This window comes from Prionailurus viverrinus, chromosome D1, assembly GCF_022837055.1.
Source record: "Prionailurus viverrinus isolate Anna chromosome D1, UM_Priviv_1.0, whole genome shotgun sequence".
Lineage (NCBI taxonomy): Eukaryota > Metazoa > Chordata > Mammalia > Carnivora > Felidae > Prionailurus > Prionailurus viverrinus.
Window position 1 is genome coordinate 11,385,985 of NC_062570.1, and position 13,314 is coordinate 11,399,298.

Genomic DNA, 13,314 nt, shown 5'->3' on the forward strand with positions numbered 1-13,314 from the left:
CCATTGAAAGTGAGCCTTGGAAAAAGTTCTGAGTTGAAAAGAAGCTGCATGTGCACGGAATGCAGTGTGATACATCAATTCTCTGAAGCAACATGTTGTAAAATTTTACTGCTTTCTTGTTGTGTTTTATATCTTGTTCTCTCCAGGCTTCGTGGACTCGACCGGAGAAGCAGGAGGTATAGCTTACCTGACCACTAGCCAGTCTTTAGTTTCGAAAGCATCGCAGTTTAACTCGCCATTACAGTTTAATAACCAGACATGCTAAACTAATTAGTCATCTAGTTAGATTAAAGAATAGGTCAATAGTGGTAGACGTTACTTGGCGATAGTGTCTTAGGATGAGCAAGCAAGCTGTGTTGGGAGTGGATGAACAAATCCTTATTACTTCTTAAAATTGGATCTTATTCTCTTGCTGGTGCTGGTAAAATCACCTCCAGGTAATTATACTTACAGAAATAAATCGCTCCAATTCCCAGGCCAGGCATTTTGAAATGATGAGATTTTTTTTTTTTTTTTTTTTTTTTTTTTTTTTTTTTTTTTTTTTTTTTTTTTTTTTTTTTTTTTGCCTCTCACCTGGTTGATGTGGCTTTGGGTCATAAAGTCACAGAGTTAGTGTCTAAAAACCCACTCAGCCCTTTCCAGCTCAACTCATCTTGTTGCTCGCTTTATTCTAGAATGATCGGTCCTGGTAAATGATCACATCCCATTTCATGTCACAGCAATGCAGATGACATCTCTCCTTGGTTTCCCCAAATTGCTAAGCATACCTATGTTACTTCATAGAGAATTAAATTTATTAGATTTGCATGATTTGGCACAAATGGTTTTAGAAGTCAGTAGCATTTAGCTTTTGAGATTTCTCTGACTGCTTCCTTCCATTTGGGTAATGTGGGACCTTGTTTGAAAACTAAAGCTAAATATTAATCTTTAGATTTTAATGTTACACACTCAAGACCCTAGTTACAATCAGGCCTATCTTTGTTTCATTGATTCGTGTAAGTGAAAGATAGCAAAATAAAAACTAGTATACTTTAGATGAGGTTCAAGGATCGAATCCATAAATATTTTTTAAAAAATAGCTTTTGTCTCTTCTCCAGAGGAAACTTTGATATTTTAATACTACAAATGTCGAATATGGCAATCCTATACACTGTGTTTTAATTAGGTAACTCTTTCCTCTTAGTTTTCAGAAATGATAATTATTCGGAACACATAACTCATGTGTTCAGATCGTGGCTGTAAATATTTAATGCTGTTTAATATTCAAGAGTTGACTGCCCATCCCCGGGCACTGATCCTAGTTTCTACACATGAACACACTGCCGTGATCAAATCCAGTGTACAATAAGCTGTCTTTGTTTCCTACCTTCTTCCATGTCATGGGGGACCATAGTCAGGTGCTCGTCTCGCTGAAATGCCTCCCTCCTGTGGCACAGGGATCACTTAGTGCTGTCCCAGCCTGGCTGTTTTATTGCCCCAAAGTCACAGACCCATTGGGATTGGGGACAGGAGAGAAGAGGGGTTAATTATCAGCCACTCCTCAGTAACTACAGATCTCATTCTATTTGACCTTCTACATCTTCCCCTGTCATTCTGATTTAGACCTGGCTGGAGGGGGACGTGAGATTTATCAGGGAGCGTTAAGGGAGGTTAAGAGAATTATTATTATAAGTGGAAGTCCTAGGTTTACTCCCTGGAAAGCAGACAACTCACTTCCGTTTTCCAGAAGTATCCTTATCTTGAGTATCTCACTTTGGACATAATTGACTTTCAAGTGAGTGCCACCCCTGGGGCTCAGAATTTCCTCCTGTTTGTCTCATTCAGAGGTGAAGACCATAAGTCCAGATGAGCTCCAAAGAAGGTTACTGGGTTATGGCCAGTTTCGTTCTGTAAGCTCTGAGAATTAGCACTTTTACCCAGAAGAAGGGACACAAAAATGTTCTGATGAGAAGAATAGTTGTGATGGCCCTTCATGCTGTTTTTGCAAAACAGGGTTTTCTTGTCACAGGTGTTTTTCCCTTCTTGCCCAGAGATCATCTGCTTCCTCTGTAAGCCTGGACTTTATCAGCATGACTCCTGGTCTGGATGGCTTGTGGGTAGCAGTCCCTGACTCTGTCCCTTGTGTGAGAGTCAAACATTTCAGAGGGAAACAGTCTAATTGCACTGGAGTCTATCTGCTTCCCCTTGGAGGGAGAACTGGGCATCTGGCAAATTCCCATCATCAATCCTGTCGCAAGCCACTGCAAAATAAGAATTCTCTGTAGAGGGCTGTCTACTGGTCTGTTGACAACATTAAATGAGAAAATTTTTCCAGAGAAATTTAGAACACATAGAAGGGGGGAAGAGTATAGCTGTCAATGAAACCACTTCCCAAGCTTCTCTTCAACCTTTTTCTAGAATATTCTGAGTAAAGACTGCTCATGCCCTGTTTCATTGTGATTTGTTACTGTCCTACTCTTAGTTCCGCGACTCTCTTTTCATCTTTTGCTGCAATATTTCTTCCATTGTGGAAATATTCTCTTGACTTCCCAAAGATCCGGTCAGTTTTCCCTGTTTGTGGGTGCTGGGCCTAGGACAAGCTGTGCCTCTATGACAAACAGTCATTGCTCAGCCACTGGCTGGTATCACTAGCAGCTGAACCTGTGTTCTTACTGATATAACCAAAAGGGTGGGGCGGGGCAGGGGGGAGTGGACCTCAAATCCTTTCTGCCTTTGTCCTGCTCTGTTGGGGACAGACAGAAGTGACAAGCAGATCAGGTCAGCTCTTTAGAGATACTTGCTGGTGTAGCTTCATGTTTTCGATGACACTAGATCTGATGGGTTAAAATTTATATGGCTCATGGGAGTCACCACTCGGGAATATTGGGACAACCCTGTCAGCCCACAAGATATGGGGGGTCCGAGGACCCAGTATCTTCAGCAAACCGGATGTCTCAAGGCTTACTAGCCAAGTTCTCCACATCTGTCTGTTGTCATCTCTCACTAATGTGTGGCATCTCCTCAACCACTTAGCCTGGCAGACTTATGGTTCAGGTGGAGTTGAGAGCTATGGGCATCTGGGCACTCCTCTGTGAGTGGGGTGGCCCTCGCAGAGGTAGGCAGTGATGATTTTGTTCAGCACTCTGCCTCCTTGCCAGCAGTGGTATTCCAACTTCCAGATATGAGAACCTCAGTGGGGCTTAAATGCCTGAGATGGATTAGGTCCATTAGTGATGGGCAGATCTGTGGAGACTGCCCCACAAGGCCAATGGGACCTTCCTTTTGAGCTGCCTAAACTGGCTGCTGTGTGACATTGCAGTTCTGAGTCCCAGGCTTCCAAACCAGCGTGTCAAAAGAATCTGAAGCAGGTGTTCGATTCCCTAAAGGCTCAACCCCATGGATGACAGATGCCATATGCAGAACACTCACCTGTCCATCTCCACAGAATAGCATATGCTGGAGATAAGAGTGTAGCCCAGCCTACGAGGAGCAAGACTCCTTCTTCAGATTACCAACTTTCTTGAGGATTTGAACTTGGGCAACATGCCCAGACTAGGCCAGCAACCATTTTAGAGTGTCAAGGCAAAGGCCCCTTGGAAATATTACAGTGCCCATTGCCTAGGGGTCATATGCTTATTCCCTTTTTGACCAGTCACTGTAATTCCAGAGACTCAGGAAGCCAACTGTGGTCTTAGGGGCTAGAAAATGGTGGTGAGTGTGGTGTCACGGATCCCAGATCTGCCTGAGACTCTGTGCCACTGTCCCTGGAGAGAAGACCCAGCTACCCCTCACCAGCTCCTGATCATTGAGTTGTCGGACTTTCTTTTGAATGAAATTATTTTACTTTTAAGCATTCAGGAAAGTGAGGCATCTGCAGAAATATAGGTTTCTTGCATAATTTCTTGCAGTTGGCACATTCGGATTTCCCATTATGCGTGCCTGCACTGTGGAACTGGCAGACGGGCAGACTCCTGGGAGGAAAGCATAGGGGTGCAGGTTTCCCAGAATCCCATGGAGCAAGGCTGCTGCTGCTGGAGTATCTGCTAGCCAGGACTTTCACTTCCATTGAAGACATGCCGCACAGGGTTGTCTTGGGGGGGGGCGGGTGGTGGCGGCGGGGAACCTTGGTTGTCCTTGCCCCAAACCAACCTTGGCACAGAGTCCAGGCTGCTTGACATAAACTTGAGTCCCATTTTCTATTTTGGATACACTCAGGTTCCCGTGGTGCTCTCCAGAGCCTCCCACACTACCAGGTACCTAAAGTGAAAGTTAGGCATTGGCACGATTTGGGGAGAGGATGTGAGACTGGTCCCAGACGAGGGGTGGCCCGGTCTCCTGCCCCGCCCCCCGCCCTGCCTCGGACTTTGACGCTCTCCCTTCCCTCCTGGCAGACTCTGGATGGGCACATGGTGGTGCGCAGCCATGCCCGTGTGTCATCTCTGACCCTGAAGAGCATCCAGTACACAGACGCGGGAGAATACATCTGCACTGCCAGCAACACCATCGGCCAGGACTCCCAGTCCATGTACCTCGAAGTGCAATGTGAGCAGTGACTGGAAAAACGAGGGGAGGGGGCCGTGTGGGGTCAGGATGAAAGGGGAGGACAGCAGCCAGGACCTGAGCTGCACCCTGCCCTGGGCCCTTCCAGACCCCTTGTCCCCAAGTTGTCCCTCCCACCTCCCCAGGCTTCTTACAAGCCCACAGGCGCTTCCGTCTTCCCACGCAGCTCCCGGGACTGCTACACCAGCCTGGGCTTGATCGTGTCCTGGAGCTGGGTCTGCTTCAGGGCACACACACCCTGCCAGGGCCAGGAGACAGGGTGCACGGAGCTCCTTGGTGGTGGTGGTCTTCCTGATGGGCATTGCCGTTCCTTGCAGATGCCCCGAAGCTGCAGGGCCCTGTGGCTGTCTACACGTGGGAGGGGAACCAGGTGAACATCACGTGCGAGGTATTTGCCTACCCCAGCGCCACAATTTCATGGTTCCGGGATGGCCAGCTGCTGCCAAGCTCCAATTACAGCAATATCAAGATCTACAACACCCCCTCCGCCAGCTACCTGGAGGTGAGTCGGGGCGGGGACAGGGGAGGGTGGAGAAGGCACAATCTGACTATGGATAGATAGGCTGCCCTCTGCAGCTAAAATCTTCTCTCTTGCTTCTCCCACGTGTCCGGACCAGGGGAGCCATCGGCTACAGAAGAAACTGAGTCTCAGCCCTTCTCCCCTCCCTCTCCCTGGGACTAGGTCACAGCCTGGGAGGCCGAACGTGCCTCTCACTAGCCCCTTGGCGATTCTCTCTGATTTAAGGCTGGGCTGGAGCTAATCGTTCATGCTTTACTTGTTCTGTTTCTTACAAATTAATCCAGTAAACAAAGATCTGCATCAGTGACCATTCTGTGGGATACTTGTAACCCACAAGTTCCTCCTTTCCAAAGGTGACCCCAGACTCTGAAAATGACTTCGGAAATTACAACTGTACTGCAGTGAACCGCATTGGACAGGAGTCTTTGGAATTCATCCTTGTCCAAGCAGGTGAGCATCCCTGATGGCTGTACCAGCCTTATCTTTGCTGGCCTAGTCCATGCCCTTCGGTGACGCTAAGAGAGTAAAAGAAGAGAGGGCCAGGGTAGCCAAAGACAGAGGGTCAGGAAGCAAGGAGCCTATGGAGGTTCAAGGGTGTGGGCACGGCGCATGTTGGGAGGGAATGATAGGGTGAGGCGGGCTGGGGAACGGGAGACGGGTGACGAGATTCCCAAGAATGAGTACAAACGAGAGACATGCTTTGTGACTGGGAGTCACGTCCTGGACCTAGTCGGGCTCACCTGGGTCTCCATATGTGCCCTCCCCACAGACACCCCATCTTCACCGTCCATCGACCAGGTGGAGCCGTACTCTAGCACAGCACAGGTGCAGTTTGATGAACCAGAGGCCACAGGTGGTGTGCCCATCCTCAAATACAAGGCCGAGTGGAGAGCAGTGGGCGAAGAAGCGTGGCATTTCAAGTGGTATGATGCCAAGGAGGGTAAGTGGGAAGAGTCGGCGTTTCCTTTAGAATGATGGGTTTCTCGGTGCTGGGCAGACACTCACCCCTGGTGCCGGGCCCCTGACTGCCTACCCGGTTAGAATGGCACATCGCTGTCACCTGCTGAGGAAGCCAGATGCCACAGCCTGCCATCCGTCCGTGATCCTATGCCGCAGCACCATCCCTGTCCCTCTGGAATTCGGGCACGGTCACATCTCCTCTGGAAGTGTTGGCCTTCTGTCCCCTGGTACGTCAGAACCTGCTTCTCAGGACACGCTAAGACGAGGCCATCTCAAGCACGCTCCAAGCAGAAGCCCTACTTAGGTGCTAAGCACAACTGGATGAGTCCAGACCGCCCCTGCCCTGCACCTGTGGGTGATCCGGGCTGGGGGTTCTCTGCCGTCACCCATCCATCTTGCTTGGTGTACTCAGGGGCTGCCCTGTAATGATGGTATTAACCACACAACAAATTGCCAGAGAGACAAGTCTGCTCTTAAATTCATCCTGTGATAGATTTCCAAACTAAAATTTTAAAAATGACCGTTGGATTTCTACAGTTTGAAGATTTTGAGCCTGGACTATTTTGCCCTGAAGACCGAGTATACAACCGTGTGTAACTCTCCCTGCGGGGTTTATACACCAGTGAAGTACTTTTTGTTTCCGTAGAAAGTTTTAATCCCGGTCCGGTATGTGGTAACAAGGGTGGCTGCCTTCCGGCCCTTTTTACTGAGAATTTATTTCACCAGGTAGCCTCCATCACTCCTTCAGCTTTTGGGGGGTGGGGAACCTGAGGAGTTTCTGGGCTGTCCATTTGGAACCAGAAGAAAACAATCTCTTTACCTTGCCAACTTCCCTCTGAAACCTCACACCAGCTCTATGGCAAGTCGACCCCATGTGAAAGTCCAACTGGCTTTGTTTTCTTTTTTTGGTCATTGCTACAAGCTGGATTCCACCCTCCCCTGCCCTTTATATATATATATATATATATATATATATATATATATATATATATATATATAATTCATATATTATATATATATAATTCATATATATATTATATATATATAAGTATATATATATTTAATTCAAATATAATCAACATTCTGATTCTATTTTTGTTGTGGTGAAATATGTGGAATGTGAAATTTACCATTTTAGCCATGTTTAAGTGTCAAGTTCAGTGGCATTAGGTACCATCACGTTATTGTGCAACCATCCCCACCATCCGTCTCCAGAATTTTTTCATAATCCTAAACGCAGTGCCCGTTAAACACTAGCTCCCCATTCCCACCTCCCTCCAGCCCCAGCAACCACCATTCTACTTCCTGTCTCTTTGTAGTTGACTATTCTAACTACTACAGATGAGTGGAACATGTCCTTCTGTGTCCGGCTTACTTAGCCTGATGTCATCAAGGTCCACCTACATTGTAGCATGTGTCCGAGTGAGTTTCGTTCCATGTTAAAGCTGCCTGAAACCCCACTGTATCAGTACCACACCGTGTGCTCCACTCGTCCATTGATGGACACTTGGGTTGTTTCCTCTCTTTGGCAATTGTGAACAGTGCTACTCTGAACATGGGTGGGCAAGTATCTGTTCCACTTCCTGCTTTCAATTCTTTTGTGATATACCCAGACGTAGATCACATGGAAATGCCATGTTTAATTTCTTGAGGACCTGCCATGCTGCGTTCCACAGCGGCTGCGCCATTTTACTAATGGGCTTTCCACCCTTTGTGATCCTTCTCATATTCTCGCAACAGCCAACATGGAGGGCATTGTCACCATCGTGGGCCTGAAGCCGGAGACGACGTACGCGGTGCGGCTGGCGGCCCTCAACGGCAAGGGGCTGGGGGAGATCAGCACAGCCTCTGAGTTCAAGACGCAGCCAGTCCGTAAGTAAAAGCAGCTGCCCTGCCTCTTCCCCATCCCCACCCTCTTCTCCTCAGGGGCAGAGGGGACCCTGAGCTGCCCCATCCATGGTTTGGATGACAGCTTTTGTCTTTCAGCTTCCTCTGCTCCAGGAGGTCCCACCTCCTAGTTCCTTGGCCCTCAGTGATGGCTGATGCCCAGCCCCTTCTGTTCTCTTCCCCAAAGTGCCTGGTGACACTGTCACAGTAGCGGGTCCCTCCTGTTAGAATAACAGCCAGGGAGGAAGCCCCTGACACGTCGTAAAGGGAGCGGGCAGAGACGCAGAGGCATGTTGTGGAGGGATTTGGGAGACACTGCTTTTGGACACAGGTCACAAAGGCCCTAAAGCACCCCGTGACTTGAAGGAAGAGGGTAAAGACAATGATGGTTCGTGTAATTAGGTGTGGGATTTTTGCCACAGCAGAGAGATGACGTTACGGAAATGCAGGGGCTGCTGTGCGATGTATGTGCAGGAGCAAGAGCCCAGCAGTGCACGAGGGAAAAGGGTGGCTGAGGCCCCTGACTCTTCTGCTCCTCCTCCCTCCCGCCAGGAGCGCGCGTCAGGGTCTCCCTCCCTTGGGGCCTCTTTCCAGAGAGGCGCTTCTTCCTGATCCATTCAGGATGGCACCGCTTTCCTCCATCATTCCCTTTTCCCTCACCTCTGCCTGCCTCGCTTTCCCCGCTGTCCCACAGAAGGCCAGGCTCTGCTGATATCCCTCCATAGCCCCAAACCTCTGGGAGGACCGTGCATCCTCCCAGCTATAGCAGGTGCAGCACAGCCCGACTCCTTGAGCGGTCACAGGGATCCCTGGGTCCTCTCTGGTTCCTGGGATGAAAAGCCACGCAGGACAATCCCTTGCTTCCTTCTCTTTGAAGCCAGAGGCCGGCAAGCAGTCCCCCTACCTTTTCCAGAAGCAGGCCTGTCTCATCTTCTTTCTGCAGGAACTGCTTCTTTCTGGATTTGAAATAACATGATAATTTGAATTTCCAATTCCATGTGCTGTCCTGAGTCTATTCATTTCTTTTACATCTTTTTTTTTTCCCCCTTGGGTCTGTCTCTTGTCTTTTCTTATCGTCTGTGTTCCATCCATGGGAAATGCAGACAGCCCTCTTCCACGTAAGTGCCTCTTCATACCTCATTATCTGTTTCTATAGTGTTAACATCTGCTAGTCCTAGTTCTTAATTTAGTTCTGGTCCCTTTTTCGTCCCTTAGGCTGAAGTAGATGATGCTGTCCGGGCCCTAACCACACTGACCTTGGTCTAGTTGTGCTCCTGTTAATGTCTGTAGGTTCCTCCAAGAGGCTAACACTCGTCCTGTTGTAGAGCATGCAATTTCTGTGTCCTTCGAAATTGTGTTGATCGATTAATTTCTGTGTGTGATGACTCCCCGTGGCAATGCCGCTGCACGCCAAGCTAAGCAAGGTGGGTCTACAGGCGGTCTCTGAGTAACACGCGAGAGCACCGCCTCACCTCCTGCCAGGATGCCAGAGAAGTGACCGCAGCCACACCAGGGATTCAGAATCCCTTCACAGGGAAAAGCAGCTGAAAGGACTTGCGCTTTTGCCTTGAGGAGATAAAAGACTCGAGCTCGTAGTGCCTCCCCTTTCTGTCTGTGGCAGCTGGGGGGCTCTAGGAGGCCCAAGCAGCAGCCGCAGTTGTAAAGGGTAACATGAGCTTTGGCTCCCAAGTCCCAGGTAGGTGCTGCAGGCAGCTGCTGGGGTTAAATCCCCACTTGCAGTCAGTTGTGTTCTTTAGAGGGAGGTTATTTGCAGCGTGCATTTCCACATTTCCACGTTTGGAAAAGACTGACCAGCTCCTTAGTATCTTCACTGCCAAGCATATAGGGAGGGGAGTTCTCCATGGGAAGGACATGTAAGCTGTAAATAGTGAACCTAAGGAGCAAGGGCTACAGAAGCCCGCCGCCTCCACGGAGGCGGGGGCAAGGGCGGGGACAGGGGTCTGATCTTGGGCTATAAGATGCCCCCCAAGCCTCACTCCCGCTGACGCTTGCCCCTTGCTTCCTAGGCTGAGTTCAGTGTTACCCAGAGAGACTCACAAGAAAAGGTATTCGGAAAACTGCACACTCTTTTCATAAAAAGCTCCTAGCTCCTGAAAGGCACTCAGGGAAGCTTATCTTTTTAAAATTTATTCAGAAATATTGCAGCCACAGCAGAAACTAAGTAGCTCAGTGTAGGCGTTCGGAGATTTTCAGCAAGCGCTGAATCCATGATCTCAGCAGACTTGGTTCCTGAATGAACCGGTTCTGGAAAGAGTCAGGATTGGGGATTGGAGTGGTCAGGTTAAGAGTGACAGCTGTCAGCTCCCCTTGGCACCCAGGCCCCGAGGAAACTCAGAAGGGGCAGAAGGGGCAGCTCTGAAGGTGAGAGCACTTGCTCCTGGATCTTTACTCTCAGTTTGGGCTTCTACTCTTCTGAATTTTGACCAGTAAATGGATGTGGCTTGGGTACACCATAGACAGGAAGGCTGGGATGAGGCCTCCTTTTGAGTTGCTTACTAGTACTTGGGGTTTGAGTACCGAATCAGAGTAACTGGGTCTTAGAGTTCAAAGCCTGTAAGAGATTTTCATTCATTGCCAGCTCAGCCCTTGTAAAGGTAAAGAATTTCTTAAACAGATGCTATGTTTTAAAAGTCGGTGTTTAATTTAAAAAAAGAGAGAGACCTCTAGACCTCATTGTTTGTTATCTGCTAGTAGGAAAGTGGGTAATTAACCCAGATTCCAAGAGGCCCTTTGGAAAATGGTGTGGTCAGCTGTCCATTCCAAGTAGGTCATGAACGATCCAGCAGCAGGCATTGCTAGAGGCATGCAAAGTCAGTTTTCTCAATTATCTAATAAGTTATGGCCTAAAGAATTACAAAAAAAAAAAAAAACCAAACTCCTCTTAGATAAGAAGAGTCGTGGCCCAGCCTTAGCGTTGAGTGCCTTTGTCAAGAACTTGAACTGGATAAGAGGCAGCGTACATGTGAGAACATCATACGCTCACTACAGTTGGTTATTATGGTATTTCCTGTACCCTCATGACCTTCCTAGAGGGGCTGAAGGGAGGGCCTGGCCCCAGGGGTACCCAGACCCATCCTGAAGAAGAATACAGTTGGAAGGGCGACTCCAGCATCTATCACGCCCAAGACAAAACCCACTGACTGACTGCTACTGGCAAGTGAGGGCACGTTTTAGGAAGGACTTCTCTGAGTTCTCCCTCCCTCAGAAGGCACAAAGCTTGTGTGAAATCAGCCACCAGTTTAGCTGCATGCTTACACCAAGCCCAAGAACCAGCAGCGTTGGTTTCTGACACCGGCTCGTCTGGCCTGTTGGCAGTGCTTTCCCCTCCTGTAATGTTGGGGTGCACGTGGACAGCCTGAGCCCGTGATGCTGGAGTTAGGCCCTAGGTGCACACTCACCCCAAGGGAGAGAAGGTACTCAGGGTCAACACGCCGTCATGCTGAACAGAGAGAGTCATTGCTGCCAGACACCCTACCCCATCCTCCGTCCCCCACCCCCTGGTTAGGAGGCAGTAGGTGAAAGCCAGTGCATTTTACACTAGTTTATCTCTTGAAGTTCCTTGAGATGTGCCAATAATGGGGTTGCTCTCCTGGCTCCCTAATAGACTTACCCACCTTCGGGGGCATGAACGTGCCAAAGCCACAGGTAACCTCAGAGAGCTCCTGCTTCTGAGCTGCCATATTAGAAAGCATGGTTCACCTGTTTGAAGATTCCTTTGTGTCCCGTTCGTACATGTGTGTGAAGGTAACGAGGCAGCTGTGACTCCAAACAAGCAAATAGAACTGCAGCCTGGAAAGATGTCCCTGCTTCACGTCTTTTTAGGCCAGATGTCTGCGTGTTGTCACGGTGGAAAGCTCACAACCTCCGTTTGCCTTGGGAGGGGCTGCTTCCCTGTCAAAGCTGCCGAGGCCCTAACCTGATGATGTGACATTTGAGCGTGCATCCTGTTCTCTGTGATTGAGCCACACGCCTTCAGAATTTCATTGCCTGAATGTTTACCTCTTAATTTGCTTCTGAACTGTGAAGCAAAATAGACCATTTCTTTCAGGGTATACAGATTATGAATGAGTCTCTCCTTTGTAAAAGAGGCATCCTGAGATGTTTGTTTTCACAGAATTTTGCCCCCTAGATGGCACATTGCAAGTATAAATTAAACGTATTCTAATATATTGTGTTTAAAACAGATAAAACTCCACCCCTTTTCCAGAATAATATGGACAGGTATGCAAACATTTGAAGCCAAAAAAATAAAAAAGATACACTTTCACATGAATTAACCAGACCATCAAGTCACCATGAGTTAGTAGGCCATCTTGCTCTGACTCCGGTGACCTTGTACTCACGTGGTTTAATGAGGTCCCTCATCTGGGAGGGAAAAGGAAGACCAAACCATGAGTGCCCAGGCAGTGTTGGAGATACGGTGATGTTTTTTCAGATTTTCATCTAGCTCCCAGAGGGAACTTTGTTTTGTGATTGTTGATGGGACAACCTCAGAATATTTGCCAGCAGAAAACTAGACATCTGTTCAGTGTCCAGGATGCCTCAGATGAGCCCTCGCTGACGGTCCTCCAAGCCGAAAGTGGGGTGAGCGTTACTTATCTAGTTCCAGTCTCTTTAGCATCCCCTTTGTCCAAGAGAGAGCGAGAGTAACGCTCACAGCAGCATCTGGAGAACCCGTATAGGGTTTTGGAGGGCAGTGGTGCTTAGAGTATCATCCAGATGCCAAACAATCCTGGATCTCACCCAGTAGTAAACTTTGAGTAGGAAGGTCATTTCTGTGTCATTGGGACATTGAGATTAGAGAATGAGGCTTACAGGCTTTGCTCCACGCACACGCCTGGAGTGGAGACATCGGCCTGTACAGGAGCGCATATGGACATCTAGCACGTGAAAAGCCAAAGCCTCCTTTTTTCCACATTCACCTTAAGCCGGGCTCCAGGTTCCGTCTCCTCCTGACATGTGATCGCATGGAGACGGCTGGTCCTGCTGAACCGGTTGTTTGTTTCAGGCGGGGCTGCAGGCCTCTGCTGCTGCTCCTGGCCCCGTCCCTTACTGAACCCTGGGGCTTGGCAGAGACACAGGCTTGCGGTCCGAAGTCAGAGAGCCCTGCTCTCCGCTGGCCCGCAGGCCACCTGCCCTCATGCATGGTGTTTTTCCTCCTTGCTTTAACCCGCTTCAGCTCCTGCCACTGACACCCTGGGGTGACTCTTCCATTTTTTTTTTTTTTTCATTCAGTATCTGTGCCTCAATGAGCTTTTTTTCCTTCTCTTTTTTCTTTTTTTTTTCTTTACCTTCATGTTTCTTTCCTCAGCGGCTCCTACTAGCTCCTCCACCCCCGCTCCATTGTCTCATCCCAATAGTGAGTATCGTTTTCTTCATCCGTCTCT

The 13,314-nt window shown here is 48.7% G+C and overlaps 1 protein-coding gene across 7 annotated transcripts in view; it reads left to right on the forward strand.

The window, feature by feature from the left end:
- The window catches only part of NCAM1 (neural cell adhesion molecule 1), a 312,658-nt gene that overhangs the window by 266,937 nt on the left and 32,407 nt on the right, over positions 1 to 13,314 (forward strand). For 4 of the 7 annotated variants that reach the window (XM_047877467.1, XM_047877462.1, XM_047877463.1 and 1 more), the window contains exons 9-13: positions 4,371 to 4,521; positions 4,857 to 5,041; positions 5,413 to 5,509; positions 5,829 to 5,999; positions 7,760 to 7,891. In XM_047877467.1, the coding sequence (XP_047733423.1) occupies positions 4,371 to 4,521; positions 4,857 to 5,041; positions 5,413 to 5,509; positions 5,829 to 5,999; positions 7,760 to 7,891 (736 nt within the window). Of the gene's footprint in view, positions 1 to 4,370; positions 4,522 to 4,856; positions 5,042 to 5,412; positions 5,510 to 5,828; positions 6,000 to 7,759; positions 7,892 to 11,337; positions 11,341 to 13,314 lie in introns of all 7 variants that reach the window. The other 3 variants (XM_047877465.1, XM_047877460.1, XM_047877461.1) reach the window with 1 other exon arrangement.